Source organism: Meleagris gallopavo, chromosome 2, assembly GCF_905368555.1.
Source record: "Meleagris gallopavo chromosome 2, MGAL_WU_HG_1.1, whole genome shotgun sequence".
NCBI lineage: Eukaryota > Metazoa > Chordata > Aves > Galliformes > Phasianidae > Meleagris > Meleagris gallopavo.
This window is the reverse complement of record NC_139405.1, coordinates 25496580-25515378: the sequence shown is the minus strand read 5'-3', so window position 1 is coordinate 25515378 and position 18799 is coordinate 25496580. Positions and strand designations below refer to the sequence as shown.

At 35.1% G+C, this 18799-nt stretch overlaps 1 protein-coding gene across 3 annotated transcripts in view; it reads left to right on the top strand.

Moving 5' to 3' along the window:
* SRBD1 (S1 RNA binding domain 1) overlaps positions 1 to 18799 on the top strand; it is a 124256-nt gene that overhangs the window by 68819 nt on the left and 36638 nt on the right. For all 3 annotated transcript variants that reach the window (XM_085219367.1, XM_085219368.1, XM_010706778.4), the window contains one exon: positions 3952 to 4034. In XM_085219367.1, the coding sequence (XP_085075493.1) occupies positions 3952 to 4034 (83 nt within the window). The remainder of the gene's footprint in view (positions 1 to 3951; positions 4035 to 18799) is intronic.

The window sequence follows — 18799 nt, the reverse complement described above, 5'->3', positions numbered from 1 at the left end:
GCTTTGCATCTATCTGGTGTGCAATTTTTGTGGTTTTCTACTAGAAGCCCATGTCACCACAATGTTAATACCCTTTAATATTGAATAACTTTTTTCCCCATTTTAATTGGACTATCATATTTTGCAAATTGTATTTCAAATGTTTCATGTTTGGTTCTCTGATTACTTTGAGAAATCTTGTTTTCTATTTTTGCCCTACATACAGTCATGGAATTTTTGAGTTTTTGGAGCAAAAATGAACCATACCTTAACAGTGGAAGTGAGAATGTACTGCCTATTTCATTGTCGTTATTCTAAAAATTCATGATTTGTAGCCATTCCTGAAATGTACTTTAAACATACAAAAATGTCTTTAATAAATATTGAAGTGTAATAAATACTAGTGTAATATTTCAGTATGAAAAATGCTTGAAATTAGTGATGTAAGACCATCAGGTTTTACTACCTATGATTTTGCAGTCTGGTCTGTAGGGAGCAGACCTTGCATATCTCCAAAGCCCTCGTGATTTCAGTAAGACTGTGCTTGTATTGCAGGAATCTAGATCATGGATGAAACAGAGTGAAGCCTTATTGCCATCTGAAAAGATACGCCTATTGAAGCATTCTATTGCTGTAAGAAAAGGTGGCTTTGCCTTTACAGGGGACGGCAGATTTTCGTCTTAATTCAGTGTAGAAGTGAATTTGTTCCTAGAGATAGCGTACTCTTATTGTTTTCCCTGTACTGCTTTTTTTCCTTTTGGATTTGAAATGTTCTGCAATAAAATAGTGCAGTGGAAACTGCAGGTCAGCGTCTCACCGGCACATGTAGGAACTGCATCCCTTAAACCATACAACCGACTGCTAATCTTCGTGCTTCGATATTATAACTATTTCCTGTATCATCCAGGCAAGCACTTAACTATCTCTGTGACTTCATGCATGTGAAGAGTTTCTCTGTTTCGGGTGGGAATACTGCCACGCATCTGTGCTGAAGGACTTGCCTGGGTCAAGACCTGCATCTCTGCTGCAAACCTCGTAGGGATACAATGACATTGTCAACCTAACTTACGAAAAGTAGGGTCTAAATTTTCCCTTTATCTTGAGGTTCCTTAGAGAAGTTTATGCTTGGAAATGTCTTAAAAGATGTAATGAAAGGACATAAGGGTAATGACAGATGTTTGCACTCAGCTTGTCTAAAATGCAATTTTTGAAATGTTTTTTGTATGAAGTTAAAAAAAGGAATTCTGTAAAAACTACTTTGGATATTGATTTTTATGACAACTTTTTGGTAAACAAAATGTTTGGGGCATGCATTTAGCTAGGAAACATCTTTTGAATGTTCTGGATCCACACTGCTTTCAAGGGTGTTGTGCTCCATTTTTGTTTGCCGGGGACTGGTGATAGGTACCTCTAGTGTTTCAAAGTAATTAATGCAGTACTTACAGGAAAGCATTTCTGTAGTAAGCTATACTTGTGTGAGCTATAAGCAGTGTACTTGCACTGGTTGACCTTTTCTGATTTTTGACAAGAAGGCATATGTGATAGCCTTTGAATGCAGAACCTCTCTTGGAGAAGCACATATATCAGATGTCACCAGTATAGTGCTCTCTGAGCTGAGCTAGCAAACTGCCATTGTCAGCATGTTAAAATTGATAATAGAAGGTATGAAAAAGTCTTGCATGACCGAGCAGTGAACTTTGTGCTAACTGTACATTTACCAGTGCAAGTCCTTAAAACTGGAATCTCTAATGCTGCACTAAATGATAAGTTTTGTGGTTGTGGTTCGAGGAGCTTGCATAACTAATAAGCATTAGGTATACTGTCTTGGCTTCAAGTATCAAAGTTTAGTCGAGTTCTTTTACAAGATGCTGTCAAGTCTTTAACAATCTGCAGTAGTGGTAGCTGTCATTTAAATTAGGGCCTCCATACTGATTAAAGGGTTGAGGCACTTTTCATACAAGGAACAGATGAGAGCTGTGACCCTTCATCCTAGAGAACAGGAGGCTTGGAGGGATGTCACTGATTTGTGAAAATACCTGTGTGAGGGAATGAAGAACGAGGCAAACTTTCGATAGTGCCCACTGACAGGAGAAAAGGACATGAATATAGAACAGAAGATTCCACCTGAACACACACACACACACGCACACACAGACATGCATATAGAAACAGAAGATTCCACCTGAACACACACACACAAAAACCCTACTTACTTACTGTGAGAGTGGCAAAAGTTGCCCAGAGACTATAGAACCTCCATCCATGGAGACGCTCAAAACCCAACTCCGACACGACCTTGCGTGAAAACAAGAAGTGTGATGAAACGAGCTCAAAAGATCCTGTTGAATGTAAATAATTCTATGTAAATCTTCTCTCTTACGTTTACTTTATACCTAGCCATAGAAAGCTGTCTAAAGCTTTATGTATATGAAATATTTTACTTAACAATATGTGTATAATTGTATGTCATTTAATTACATGCTAACATATATATGTGTATATAAATACATAAAATTATCTGCACTTGATTTTTTTTTTAGAGATTACATAGATATTTTTGGCCAAATTACCAGTTGCATATACATTTTTATTCCAGATTCTTGTCTGTTCTTCTTGTGACCCACTGTTCATTTTCTTAAAAATGAATTTAGAGGTAAAATAAATTTTAGAAATCGTCTCTTGAAGTTATATCAGCTGTGGGGTTCCTTCTGGAGAGAGTTTTCAAAGCATTGCAGTCATCTTCTGTCCTATTTCACTCTTACACAAGTACATGTGAAGGGAAAGGCAGCTTTGGCAACAAGACCTGGCCTTTGAAAACTTAGTTAAGAAAAGCTGCACTCCAGTGAAACCCAGTTTTCCTCTGGGCTTATCAAACTTTTTTAGATCTCTGGGCTAGGTTTGCATTGTGCACTTCATTTGCTGCTTTTTTCTTTTTTTTTTTTTGTAATTGTTTAGGGTCGTCTTGTTTGTTTGCTTTTGAGTATTAAGAGTAACTCCAGGTTCTAGTATTGCTTGTTTATGTTTTCTTTGATATAAAAATGAATTGGGGGGCACTGGGAGGGGGGGAAGCTTATAAATGTAATGCTGAACAGTAGAACTTACGTCTTTCAGTGTTTGTAGGAGGGAGCACAGTTGTAAATACTGAATGTAACTCAGTATCAGCAGAGTTAGGCAAAGGTTGAGAATTTGAAGTTTGACATTTTGTAAATAAGTATTTTCTCTAAGATTACAATAAGTAAAGTAGTAATCATTAAATGTAGACTTGAAAAATTCAGGCTTGATTCAAATATTAGGATGTAGAAAAGCAGAAATTTTTCCCCTGTGCTGTTCTATAGCAGAAATGTTGGAAATAGCTTTACTTTTTCCTACACCTGGTTATAGCAATGACAATCTGTATATTGATGTGTTTTGGTATGCAGATTTGATTAAAAGATAGCAAAGGAGTCAACTACCTGAGAACTTGCTCTAAAGTGGATATTGAATTTTGTGATTGAATTATATAAAAAGTTTCAACTCTAAATGTGCAGGTTAACTTAGAAAATACAATATTTGAGAAATTGTGGATAGTTACTCCATTCATTTTTAATGCATATTTGTTGCTGCATATCTGTGATTTAACATCAAAGAATGTAACTTAAATTGTTAAATGTTTATAAGTTTTAGTATTGAGACAAGGGAGAAATTTACTGTACACGGTTCTGTTTAACTTTGTGGCCTGAGTATTGGTTTTGATGTTGTATTACAGTATGAAATCTTCTTAAGGTCTTTGAGTTTTTCAATTAAAAAAGTTTGATTAACACACTCTTTATCTCCTGTATCTAACAGTGGAAAATGATTTTATTTTATTATTGATAATTTCCAGATTAAAAAAAAAAGTATTAAGTACATAGAAGACTGAAAAAATAGCAAAAACTGTTGTATGCTTGTGATTTTCTGTTTAAACAATTGTTGTTTTCTAATTCTGTTTTTCAGTTTCCATAGCTAGACGCGTACAAGACCCACTAGCTGAGCTAGTGAAAATTGAGCCCAAACACATAGGAGTTGGAATGTATCAGGTAAGATAATACATATCATTTAAGTAATCCATCATGATAGAAGGCAAAACCAAAATGCTTTTTTATAATCAAGTGCCAACTAGTTATGTCTCCTTTAAGGGATATTTGTAGAATTCGTGAAGTGGTAATAAAATGCTTTTGAAGAAGTCAGCGAATACCTCTTCTCTAATCTCTAGTTTTAACGATTGTGATTGAGACTCAGAAACTGCTGTAGCCAGATTTATAGTCTATTAAAAACATCAAATCAGACAGGTAATTTGATATGTAGAACCTTCTTTTTCCCCCATTGTTACAGCAATGGGGTTTTAGCTCTTTGTGTAAAATACAATAGGATATTGATCCTTCATTCAGAAGCCATTAATTTGTGCTATTTGATACCTTTCTCTGAAGTTTATAATAAAAACTTTTGTTTTGAAGTTTTGCATTTATTAAAGTTGATCTGCAAAATGTTTGGTAACTCATTTATTTTCCTACATCTCTGTAGATTATTTCTTGGAAATATCATCTATCTTCAGAGTATATTTACAAAGGGAATGTCATTCAGAAGTGGTACATAGTACATTGTCATTTTCTAGTATATTAGCATCAATGCAGGGAAACATTTATTCACATACTTTATTCCAAACAAATAGAGAAGTTTAAAAAAAAAAAATAGAAACTTTAGCATGTGCTTTTCTCTATTTTTGAGAGTATAGAATGTAAGTAAATTTGAAAGACTGAAATGGAAGTCAAAAAGGAAAGTACTCTTTTTGGATTGGTGTGTGAGTGTTAATGGGATGGGCTTCAGTTAGGAGACTAGAATCATTCACTGTCACTGCTAAAAGTCATGTGACAGGTTTTGAAGAGATGTGTATCATGGATTATTGTATTATTTGGGTTTTTTAGAGGGAACTGAGGATGACATTTTGGTTGGTTAAAGTGGTACTCAGTGCTGTTTTTGCAAGCTGTAGTTATATTGCCAGAGACTACGTTTTATGTACTCATGTTCCTTGCTAACTGTGGAACTTAGCAGTAAAATTAGCTTATGTCATAGTCTTTCACTATGAAATATACTGTAGCTTATGAGCAAGGTTAGATATTAAGCTTGAAGTACTGAAGTGTTCTTCAACTTAGGTATCCAGAGTTCAGTAAAAGTAGGTTTTAATGGTGGCAGCCAAAATTGGGGAGGTCTTCTGGCAAAAAGAGAAGATTCAGTCTGAAGCATACTTGTTATTACTTGTGGAGATAGGTTGCTTTAATTTTTAAAGTAGCAGTATTAACAAGTCGTACAGATTGTCCTTGGTCTTGGTTTTAAGGTAGAAGAAAGTATAGTGTTCTTTTAAAACAAACAATTTGAAATGTGATGTCCTAATATAAGCTCTTTGAGTAGAAATTGATTATTTTTTAACTTTTTTTTTAATCAATTAAAAAATTAATTACTGTTCTCTTTGAATTATATACTGTAGAATCCTCAGTGCTCCTAATTTTCATTATTTGGCTAGGAGGCATTGATTTAGATGTATGCTGTCTACTGTGACCCATGTGCAATTTGCACAAGCATACACTGGAAAAAAAAAAGGCACAGAGTTGATGATAATTGTATGTTTTGGGGAGCATTATTGTAATAACCATATTGTAATGGCTCTTCACTGCCGAAGCCTGAGTGATTTACTTGAGGCTGGTTTACTTGAGACTGTAATGGTACTGATAAGTACCATTTTTCTGGCTCTTTCTGGAAGATTCTTGATGCACTGGTGATGTTTTACAAATTAACATCCAACTATATTATTTTTTCATGTCCAAAATGGTTATATGAACAGTTTTGAATAAATATAAAAGCCTGGTAAAGGTAAAATCCCTGACTGCACTTTTAAGTCTCGTCATGGTTTTGATAAGTCCCCTGAGAAGGGCATAACCTCATCAAGATTTTTAAGAGTCACCCCAGAAGTCGTAACATATTTGCTCAAAGACAGAAAACAAACAAGCAAAAAGGTGTGAGGATAAGAGGAACTGAACTATTATGGCTTGCTCTCCTTCAAGAGAACAGTTGTTTACATCTCAGAATCCAGGCACGAAAAAGGTGATTTTATCCTATGGACAATCCCAGATTAACAGCTGACTCCTCCAGATAAAGAGTACATTAGGTACAGAATTTGGTATTATACAAGAGATTTTATTGTACTTTAATTTATAACCTAATTGCTACCTATAATTTTTTAATTTCTGTGATGAAATATGAGAAGTGCAGTCTAGATCAAAAATATAACTAGAGTTACTTTATCAGCCCACTGTAACTGTAAACCTAGCATTTGCATATGACATCTCTTTTCTTAAAGATTGTGAAGTTGATATATCGAAATTGGACAAATTTAGATTTGGACCTTCTTGTCCTGAAGGACAGACAGTGCTTAGTCCTGTGCTCAGTCAGCTTGTTACTCCTCAGACAGAGGCAACTGAGGTTGACTGCTGTGAAAGCCTTGTAGCACAATCAGAAACGTGATTTCATGAGAGATGGTTGCACACTTACTGTATGTGAACCAAAATGTTGGTTCCCTAAAATAGTGGTCTTGTCATTTTTTTTTAGTACTTCCACCAAGTGGATATGACCTTTCTATCAGCTTAACACAGAGGCCCCAAATTACTCTACTGTATGAAAGATAGTAGCCAAGTGACATGAATTTTGCCATCTTTTCTGGGAGTTTGTTCTCTGAATTAAAATAAGAGCTGACATAGGCTGCAGCTTTTCTAGTGAGATATTCACAAACTGTGACACAGGATAGTTGTGTGTGGTCACACATAATGTGTAAGCATTGTGTGAAGGAGCCGAGCCTTTTGTAGTCACTGCTTCCATGGCATTTTGGATCCCTCCTGTTCTCTTGGTATTGTTAGTGCCTCTTCATGAGCATGTGTGTTCATGGATGTTTTCTTCTGTTGCTAGCAGAAGCTTTCCAAGCAAATTTTCCTGTTTGGGTACGAATATTCAATCTGAGTTTCCAGGTAGCAGCAGATCTCTGAAAATTGAGCCTGGTTAGCTGTGATTTGCGTTTTCTTCCTTTAGATGTCCAAAAAGAATTGAATACGTGACCAGCTGATTTTATTCTCCTTTCAAGTTATGAATCTGAGTTTGAAACTGCTGCAAAAGCTTGGTTTGTCAGAAAAAAATAAACAGACCCCTGATCTCTTAGCAGGTACTTTTTTCAGCAAAGAGAATCACCTGATTTATTACGGTTTCTCTCAGTCCAAAATTCCAGTTGCCCAGAGGTCCTTGTCTTCTTTCATCTTTATCTCATTAGGAAAATCATTCTTTCCCCTCAAACAGGAACCTAGCCAAAATTAATTTATCACCTTCGGGCCATATTAGTATGATTTCTTCTGTAGTCAAGCACAAGGATGATGCCCAGGCCCTGCCTGATGCAGTATATGTTTGCCTCATTGCCTCCCAATCTCAGTTCAAAGCTTAATTCCTATGAGTGAAGCAGTTAATGGCTCAAGTACTATATTGTACTGCGAGCTGAATTTTGGCTGATGAATCACCGCAGCAATTGTTATGTGCTTGGATGGTGTAGATAAGAGCTGAGAACAAAGCTGCATCACGAAGGCTGTGATTAGGGAATTCAATTCTAGAGGAAAGAAAATGGGTTAAAAAGTAGAAGAATCCTAGAGGGAAACAAAACAAAAACAAACTACAGCACCAAAATGCTTCCTCTCAAATAGAAAACTAACTTAAATTTTGATAGGAGAATAAACCAGCACTGGGATAAGCACTGTGTTCACTGTTCTCTATTAAAAACAAAATAACCCCAGGTAAAAGGGGAATTAAATTAGTAAAGCTTTTAAAACTCAAAATAAGAATGAGTACTAAAATAGAGAGAAGGGAAAAAGAATGCTGAGAGATGAGGTTAAGTTTGGCTTGTCCTTTGCTTTTGATTTGATGTGCAAAATTCTTGGATGCTAGAAAAACAGTAACCTCAACAGGGAAAACAGTCGTGGCAGTGGATAGAAGTGTTTGACAAGCTATAATTATTAACAAATGCGTTATATCTCTGATTTTGAATTGCAGAGTTATAGTTGGTCTTTATAGTGCAAAACCCTCATCATGATATATTTTTGACTGTGGTAGCATAATTATTATTTAATGCATTTGGAGAATTAACATTCCAAAAGAATGTAAGATATAATATATGCAGCTTTGTAACCTGCAAAGTGCATTGAGTCCAGATGTAGCTGGAACATTTGTTGTCGAAGAAATAGAATTTATGACTGATAAATCTTAAGCAGTGGCTCTCAGGAAGGAAGAAAAAAAAAAAGTAAAGAAACTAAAGCAAGAATTGGCTCAACATTTCTGAAGAGAATTTCATAAAGCATAATTTGAATAAATAATAATACAAGTTAAAACTTTGAAAATGCCTTTTCTGTCCCTCTCATCTTTTTCCTTCTTGAAATTCTGCTTGTTATTGAACTGTATCAGTTTTTGTATTTGATTACCTGTGTGACATTTTATTATTTCAGGTGAAATTTGATAGTCGTTTTATTGTTTCGCTTGTTTGTTGTTTTTTTTTACCCCAGAGGATGGACGCGTTGCATTAAATGGCAACGTGATTTAAGAAATACTTTTAATCAGATATGCATTTTATTTAATAGGCTTGGTTGCATCTTTATTATGGGTGTGGTAGGTGTAAACACAGCCCATTAGTTAACAGGGAGGCATCCAACTGAAGTAATATCTCAGATTCTGTTGGAAGGAAGAGATTTTGTTCCTTTCTGTAGACTGTAGAGCACTTTCTCTCTCATTGTTCTCTTGTTGCAGTGGGACCCTTAGTAATTTAGGATGCACCTTTTTTGCAGGCTGTCTCTGCATCTTTCTTTGCCAGCTCCCACATGACACAAAACTGGCAGGCAGTGCTGCAAGAACATTACTGGCCTGTCTTGCAGCTTAAACTGAGGCAGCCTTTTCATTTTGTTCCATTCTTTAATTTTCTTCCCTCCAAATAAGTCCATGGCATTGCATCTGTCAAGTCTTTTTAAACCTGCAATTGTTGTCTGTGGTGACAGATTAGATATTAAAAAATTGAAGCGTTAACGTAATTTTTGACAGTGACATCATTTCAAATTTTATTACTGTTCTGCATGCTCATTGTGAAAAATATTTACTTGAGGCAATGTATTTGTTAAGTATAATTAATGTTTAAGGTTTAATAATTTTGGAGATACCTGAGAGGCAAACGATAGCAGAACATTAAAAGTGCAGAAATCAAAGAAACTTAAAGAGTATCTCTAAATCCAGGAGTAAGATCAAGTATACTTTGGTCAGCCTGATACAACTGTGGGATGAACAACTCTACGCATTATTTCCATTGGCTGTCTTTTCTGCCAGAAATTCTGACTTGTCTGCAATGCAAGGGACATTTGTCAGCCTATTCTTACAAAACTCTAGCAAAGATAACTTGTTAGCTTTATTTAAGTTATTTTGAGGCTTAAACAAACTTTATCATTAGATGAGTTTCTCTACTATTGAACTCAATATTTTGGGTAAATTAAACATTGTACTGTGTCTCTAAGAGTACAAACTTGAAAATTCCATATTTCAATAAGAAACTGCTAGCAAAAAGAAAGCTGTGAAGTATCTGATAAGTTCATTGTCTTAATGCTGGCCATCACAAGAAAAAATTGATGTACAGTTTAAGAAAAACTTCGCCATCATTTTTTGTTAAAATTATGCAGGATTTTGATGATGAAAAGCAGGAGGCATACTTACTGATATCTGATTTTGGTTATCAATTCTGTACGTATTATGCTTTCATGAAGGCTGTTCTGAAAATAACACCTTCTATATGATTATGTTGGCCCACGATGTCAGAGGCGGATGTTGGTGGTGTGACGGTAGAGGTTGAACCTTCCCAACAATATTTTGTTACATTTAGTTGCTGTGCGACAGAGAGGAACAATCTTGACAAAATGGCGTCTAATGTAGAAGTGCGTATGAAGCAAAGGTGTGTCATTGAGTTTCCTCTATTCAGACATTCATTGAGACTTGCAGAACGTTTGTGGAGACCAGACAGTGGATATGAGCATAGTGAAGGGGTAGGTGGTGAATTTCAGCAGTGCAGATTTTTGTAATTGCAGCATGTAGGCTCTTGTTCATTACTGATGCAGATGCACAGCTAATGGTGATGACTGTGTTGAAAGCAGTGTTTTGTAGCTGGGAATGTGCTCTGTCAAATAGTGTTATTGTGCTCTTTGTATCTGTTGTAGTTTCCATGGAAATTAATAGGAGGCATTACTTGTGGAGCAGTCTGCATTTTAAATAATGTGGACCAAACTACTGAAGATGGCTGTTCCTTCAATCAGATATGTACATATTTCATTTCAGTATTTAAGAACTTTATTTCCCTTTCTTATTTTTTTGATTAATTGACCCATAGGGTATATGAATTGTTAGGTGTATTACTTGGATCGCATAGGAGAATCACTTATGAGCGATGTGAGAATATGATGATTTATGATGTGCAAGAGAGTGGACTTCTTAATCTCTGAGGTGTGATTGTCAAAACAACCTTAAAATTGAGCTTGCCTTATTAAGCTTATCAAAACAAATTTGTGTTGGTTTGCAACTTAATTTTTTGTGTTTAAAAAAACAGGATATCTTATTTATTAGGTGAACAGTGCTTTTTATATTCTGTGATTCATGTAGCTCCTGTGGAAAACTCAGTTCAGCAGGAATGTTATTTGCTGGTTGGAACTATAGATTTTGGGTTTCAACAGTAAGTTGAACAGCCTGTCTACAAAATGCTTCAGCATTCTTTCTCTATTACTGCACTGAATTTAGGCATGCAGTTAGGCACAAAACTGGATCTGCTATGATATATTCAGTTTTGTGAATTTGCTTATGATTTTTTGTACTTTAACTGAAATGTCTGCATAAAGAGAACTTTGCTTAAACAGTTGTTGTCTATGTATGCCAGTGTTTAGTTCTAGGTATATTACTTATTATTGGCAATCTCATTATTGTGATGTTATTGTTATCACACCTTTTGGGCATCTTGTGTCAACTGGTTAACTCAAAATGTACTTCAAGATGAAAAAAAATAAATGTGAAATTTGTTGTAGATTGGATTCTGTCTGCACTGTAGGGTATCGTGGGAGAAAGTGGCTAATTCTGATAAACGGTGTAGACTAGAGGACATGTTGCCATTATCTAAAAAGAACACAGATTTGCCCAGTTAATTCCTCTATTAGGCCTCATCTCTGAACAAATTCATTGTGACTTTAAAGATGGGCAAGTGGGATAGTATTGCACAAGAATGCTCTTAGCTCAACTTTTCAATAAAGGAAAATTTAATCTCTCTCCTGAACCCGTAGGCTCCTGTAAAGAGGGCTATCCTCACAATTTTTTATTTTTTTTTCTAAAGAGTTGCTCTGAAATTTGAGGAAAGAGCGGGGGGTACTCTTCCAATTCTTGAAGTGTACAAAAAAACTTTGTGGTGGTTTTCCTCATAAAATCTCATTAAAGCCAGGCAAAGGAATGTCAATAGGGAAGAGGTGTGCAAAGTAAATGGATGGGTACACACGTCTGTGCTCAGTTCAGGAATTCTAATGCACAGGAAATTACGGAATCTTTTTGCTAGGATTAGTTATCCAACCTTCAGCTAAGTTTTGCAGACCATCAATTTGCTGGCTGCAAAATCTCTTAATTATAGCGTGGTAGTGGTAAAGTATTAGTTCTGTTAGGAAACTAAGCAAAAATCATACATGTTCTTGCCAACACCACTTTGAGGGCGAATAATGTGCTTTTCATTTTGAAGAGTAAATTTCTGTGAACTAAGCCATCTAACACCTATGGGAAGAAAATCTCTGAAGACAGCTTTCTCAAAAAAGAGGCAGGCAGTCTATAATGGTTTCTTCATCTCAGTGAAGTTGGTTCCTCTCTTAAAAAAAAAAAAAAAGTTAACACCTGGCAGATTTGCATAATTTAAACCAATCTTCAGAGACTTTTTTACTGATGGCTGGGTATGGTTTATACTTCTGATAACTTGGCAGTCTCATTGCTTGAGGCTACCTATTCTCTGCCTGGCAAATAGCACAGCAATAATACAGTAATCTTTAGATAGTCTTGTATCTGGTTATAATGAAGAAAAAAATATATAGAAAAAAAAATGGCATTTGTTATTAATGGTTTTATAAATCCTGGCATCCCCTAGGAAACATTCCAGCTCAGTGAGGTGTGATACTGTCCCTTTAAGGAAATGAAGTAAAATTATGCTTGTGTATTTACAAAAAGTGCGAGAGCAAAGCAGTATCACTGCATCTGCACATGTCACTCATGAAGCTGCCAATGGATTGCATCTATTTTTCACTGCTGTCACAAAGATGCGTACTAGAAAGCATGTGAAAACTGTCAGAGATGTGTCCTTGTAAGCAGGTAAATTTTAGACTTTAATAATACCCCCATTGCATTGCTGCTATTTAATAGTGTGACTGCATACGTGTATTTTTCATAGCTTTTGAGATTTTAACAAAAGTAGGAAAGTTTTGGAAAACGTGTTATATGGAGGGGGAATAACCTAAGCCCGCTGATAGGAAACAGCTGTTTGACAGGTTTGTTCTCACTTGTCAGTTTGTTTCTGATTGCTTAATTACTGATTCTGGTAGCAGAAGCTTATTAGGAAGTTTTTTGTCACCAAATGAAAACAGACCTGGTGAAAACTTTCTCACATGATTTGCACTCTTGACTGTATTAAAATTATACATCCTATAGTTTCCTGTAAAATAGGTGAGAAAGTTGTTTACTTATTTGAAGGAAGCAGATATGAGCTCCTGTGCAAAATTCCTCAGGTATAGTGTACCCTCTGTGCTAGGCTGTTTAATATTTCAGATGCAATTGCCTTTCCGTAAGTGTACTTGGGCAGAGCTAGTTCAAATACAGGCTAGATCAGTTATGAGCCAACAGGGTAGATTTAAACTCCTGCAAGACTACATTATGATGCAGAAGCCAAGTGGAAAAAGGAGCAAAATGTGAGCTGCAAGACTGGGATTCAGCAAACTGTCTCACCGTGGCTCATCTGTGCATCAGTTTGGAAACAATTATCTAACAGCTGAAATAAAATAGAGCAATAAAGCCTATCTTTTTTCAAAAGTGTATTGACTGATTGGTTTTCTAAATGTGAGAGGTGATACTGAGTTTTCTGTTTACATTTAAACTGCTTAGTTACCTTGGGTAAAAAATATACAATTTTATCAAAGAATAATTTTGCAGCTCTTTTCATCTAGGTTTGATTTAAATTTTCATAATATCTTTACAATTTCTGAAACATTCTTGAAAATACTGTAGTAAAATAATAGCTAGTGCACTGGAGATTACTACTGATGTTATCTATGCCCCTGATGTAATATTTGTCATATTCATAGAACTTGCATTTTGACTCCAAACATTAATCTTTTGTGTGAAGTAATTTCATCCTTTATAAATTCTAGTCAGATTTTAATTTAAATATTATAAAATTTATTAAAATATGACTGTAGTGCAAGCATCTCCCTGTTATTGAAAGGCAAGTAAAAGTGGCAGTCGATGTGAATCGCTTGCTTTGAATGTGTGTGTGTGGTAGACTTAAACTTTTTGAATGTAGCTCTTCTTCGTTAGTGGAATTCCATAGTAACTGTTTGCTGCGAATGGTTGCATTGCATCTGTTGTTTTGGTTTTATGAATTAACAGTATATTCACTTGATGCATGGAAAAATAATAATATTATCATACTTTGAGTGATTCTAATTTAGTTCATGGCACAGCAGCTGTTGACTTGATATAAGAAAACAAACAAACAAAAAAAAACCGAAATCAGCAATAAATTAATATTTGCTTTCAGAAGGACACCAAAGATGACCTTTGGAATTTTGATGAATTTAAATTTGTAAACTGTTGGTTAATATCCATGGTTTCTGTGATAAATATGTAAACTAAGAACTGATATGTTTCATACTGAAATACATGAAAAAATTTTTCTTTGAACAAAAATGAAATTATGGAATGCTGCAAGAACTCCTTTTCTAGTTTCATTTAGCTACTGATTTATTTTTCAAATTAACCGCTTATTAGAAAAATTCAGTAACCGATAAAAATCCTACATTAAAGTTGAAGTTGTAATGTGGTACTAATGCATGTATTTGTTTGCATATTGGATCTGTGACCAAATTATTCCATTTTGCCTTTAAATTAATATGAATTCAAATTAGTGTAAAATAATTTAGTTTTGCTGTTCCTCAAAATAATCCTGTGACAGTTATTATCATTCAGCTGTTATCACTGAAAATTGTACTTTTTACTGAGATGTAAAATGCAAGTTGCTTTTTTTTTTAATTTGTTGCTTTTTAGATTTTTATCTTGCTAATAACACTTTTTTAACAAACAGTTTTGGAAAAAAAAAGTCATCACTTCAGAAACTAAACTTATGTTTTTCTAGACAGTGATTAATATCTGTGACCTTTATTTTTGGATCACGAACATAAATATACACTTTTTTCTATGTCAGTCATTGTCTAAGATTTCATCTTTGTTCTGCTTTCCATTACATACCATGAATTATATGAAATTAATTTAATCACTACTCTAAACAGAAATTAAATGTGTCCTAATCCAGAGTTACGTTGTTTGCTTTTACAACTGTAAGTCATAAGTAATTAATTTTCCTTGGAAAATTAATTCACTTACCATTCCCAGTAGCATCATATGTTGACATAGGGTTATAGATAGTTTAATATTTTTGTTCAGTATGTTGGCCTCAACTTTGGAAGACCTTAAATCAAAACAAATTCAAATTTACTCAACTGTACATAATTCAGGGCTATTTAAAGTGAATGTTGTCTTTATTGCTGTCAGCCAGCTGATAATGATGGTTCTAAAATTATGTTCAGTCTTCCAAAATCTGAAAGTCTATGGACAAATGTGTGTTATTTCCTCAAAAAAAAAAAAAAGTAAATAGTTTCACTCCAGAATGTGAATAACATTGCCCCTGGAATACTATCAGTAGTTGAATATATGAGCTCCTCAGAGGACATAACGTCTCAGCAATACGTTATGTTCTGCAAACTAGATGGCTAGAAAGCAGTTTTTTCCAGCATACCTTCTGCTACTAGAGACTTTAGCTGGGGATTCATTATTCCTATTGCACCAGGCAATCTCTACTCTGACTGAATTGGAAGCATGGCTCCATTTTGCCACAAGCCATGGCCCAGCCACATCGCAGTGCAGAGGCAGAATGAGGCTGCTTGAGCTGCTGGGCCTGCCCAAGGGCTTCTGAGTAACCCAGGCTAGGAGTCTTCCGGAATGAGAGAGGCAGCTTTTAAGTCTGATCTATTAAGTTTGCCAGGAGGAATTCTGTTTGTGTGCGTGCACAACTCCATAAAACATGGTGTTTATTACTTCGGTTTATTTTTATTTATTTCTCCCGGGTGAAACTCCAGTGACGGCAGTGTTGCAGTTCAAACAAGCAAGGCTCATTTTATAAATGTACTTTTGTGGTTGGTGGCTGCATTTTGCTTGAATGCAGGGGGTTCATATCTGTGGCATTTAATTTGGAATTTGGGGGGTGAAAAGTAAAAATAGGCATTTAATTTCAGCGTGGAGTTACTGCTAAGTCAGGCATAAAAATATTATTGCATTAGCAATCAGAGGAAGTAATAAACTATGAGTAAATTGACAATATACAGTAATGCAGCAGATTTGTGTAAAGTAGAGCAGATGGAAGAAAATATTCTTTCAGATTCTTTTTTTCACCAAACCATTCTTTATTGCCTACCTTGATTTAAAAAAAAAAAAAAAAAGAGGATGTACAGAAAAGATTTATGCTGATAGAATGACTCCCTATTACTAGTGCAAGTGAAGGTGAATTCACCTTTGTGTGTGTGAATACTGTGGTATTACGCATCTCTTGTGTACGTGCATGTTACGCATCATCAGTTGATGTTGGCAGAACTCTCCATTAAATTCAGTATCTGTTAATTTGAAATTCAATTATTTTTTTAGTTTCTTACTCATAAATAAGACAACTAACGCCATTGTGTATCTGTTAGTTAACAGTAGGTATCGATGCTAATTCATTATTATAGCTTAAATAGTTTCAAAAGTTTCACAATGATATTTAGAAACAGAAAATCTCCTGTGAGTGTTGCACTGTTTGGCGTTGTACTTCTTGTGTGTAATGGAAGTTGCATCTTGCTCTCTGCTCTGAGCTGTTCACTACCCAGGACATCAATTTTAACAAAGTGCAATTTTTACTGAGCCTGCAAGGTATTGTTCATTTCTTCATTTTCACCTTTTCTGTGATACAGTGCACCTTTCATTTCAGGAAAAGGAGAAGTGAGCTCTGTCCTTTCCTCATCCTTTCTTGCTGGAGCTTGTGGTGGTCACACACAGCAATAGTCTCAGCATACCTATTACATTTACCCTTCTGTGTTTCTATTGTCTATGAAATGAATGCAGAAAATGTTTTGGGAGCCACTCAAAAGATCTTACTGTTCTTACCAATTTCTTGGCAGTTCCAGTTTGTATTTCTTTCAGGAATATTCCCCTTTATTTCACGGTGACAGTGATTGTCTAAATTTGCAAGAAAAATTAAGTCAAAATAATTATTGTTTAAAAAAAAAAGTCTGTGGAAACTATTTTAGGCAAAATTTATGTTTTGAGCTTGACTGTAGCTTTGGATTAGATAATTCAGTGTTGGCACTAATTCTGAAACAAACACTGCTATGAAGTACAATAGGAAAAAGCCCAAGAAGCAAGAAAAGTATATCTTAATGTAAGTGCCTGGCAATTTGGAGGCCACCAAGAAGTCTACAGTGATTGACATGCATTCTGGCAAAGCTTTTTTTTTCCTGCAGCAGTGCTGAAGTCAGTCAAAGTGTATAGACAAAGCTGAGTGAATACCAGTTTCCCCAGTACAGGGGCTATTTTTTCAGGAAGTCTAACTCAAACCAGATGTTTTGCTTAGACCTAGAGTTTGTTGCTGCCAAGCATCTCATCAGAGGTCAGAGTTCTGGGCTCAGGGCCCTGCTAGAATTCTTTCACAAATTGCTATTCGGTGAGGTTTTAATCCTAATGGAAAGAATAATGTGCTTGTAAAATCTGCAGTTATTACAAACACAGTATACATATTGTGGACTTCAAATGACTACATATTTCATTCCCATAAACAGGGAATGCAGATGAATGCAGTGTGTAATAGTTTTAGACATTCAAACTTAAACCAAGTATATAGTTTATACTGCTGTTAACCATTTGCATTCTTAACACTCCTGTAAAACGAATAGTAATCTTAACTAACAATTGGCAGCTCCTGACAAAATAAAAAAAAAAAAGCCTCCAGCACGTTTTGACTTGTAAGCTGCTTCCTGAAGTAAATAGGAAATCCTTATGCTTTTGAGAATGCTCAAAAAGTACTCTGCTTACTAAGGCAGTAGGCTTGGCACCATTTTTCTTTTTCCTTCTTTCCCTTTATTTTCTGTCTCAATTTTTAAATAGGCTTGGTAGCAACATTATCTGGCTGAGTTGATCTTGCTTTGACTGTTTATTCATACAGCTAATTATTAGTCCCTGAAAACTAGAGTAGACATTATATGCTGCAGCTTACTTGGAAGCAAATGCTGGCAATGCAAATTGATACAAATGAAAATTCTCCATATATTTCTTGTTTTCTTGTTGCAAGCCTTTCTGATAAGCTTCTGTTCTGATTCTACTGAAGTAAAGCTTGAGTGTAACAAAAGCCTTCTCAGGTAACTTTTGTGCTGTACTGCAACCTACAGCTAGAGAAATGCAGCTTGATCTAATACAAAGATTAAGGATTTAGATATCACAAGATGTTGGTATGCTATAGAAGATGGTACTATAGTGTGAGACAAGTTGATGTGACTAATATCTCAATACATCGAGGTTGTAGTGATGAGTTGTTTGAATGTAATGCCGTGCAACATCTTAGTTTTCTGTGAATGCTGCTGAAGATTCATATCTGTTAGTTTTGAACTTTTGTTACTCATTCAATTTTAATTCCTATAGGTTGAATTATTTAATACAACTGTGCTAATTTATCTTGTTACAATTTCTGAGTCTTATGTCACTTTATAAGTGTGTTTTCCTTTTGCTGAGAAGCATAACCTGAGTGGCGTTGCTCAGAAGAGTTAATATTATACCATTTGTGCAACAGTCATTGCCACTGATAGTCACACTGGGAAGGAGGCAAATATATGTGAAGCAGAATGTCTACACTACACTAATACTGTAAACTGTGAGACATACTGAGGTGTTCTTATCTACCATGACGTATATTCACTTATTTTTATGTTTAAAATGTATTCACGTATGTTTATGTTAAGAACTGTGTAATGAATGCTGATTTTATAGTATGGGTGTTCTTACCTTTCTTAGGGCAGGAATACCAGATATTCAGAGGCCTTCCTTATTAGATGAATCTTTTTCCCATCATCAAATGTAGAAATTTGTGAAATACATCAGTGATTACATCAGTCTGTTAAATGAGAAAATGGATGAAGCTGGCATTTAGGTAGCAAATTAATTTTCAGAGACTGTATTTTTCAGAGAATAGGAAAAATAACTTTGTTCCTGCTATGTCCTTTAAAAAAGAGAATGTATCCAAAGTGTTATTACTAAGCTTATGTTCCGTTACAGTACATGCAGTGTAAATAATATTTTCCCCTTGTTTATTGAATAAAAACACATATGTACAGAACTGGATGAGAAAACTTGTTCTTTCAGTGGACAGAACGTAAATTTTAACTTCATT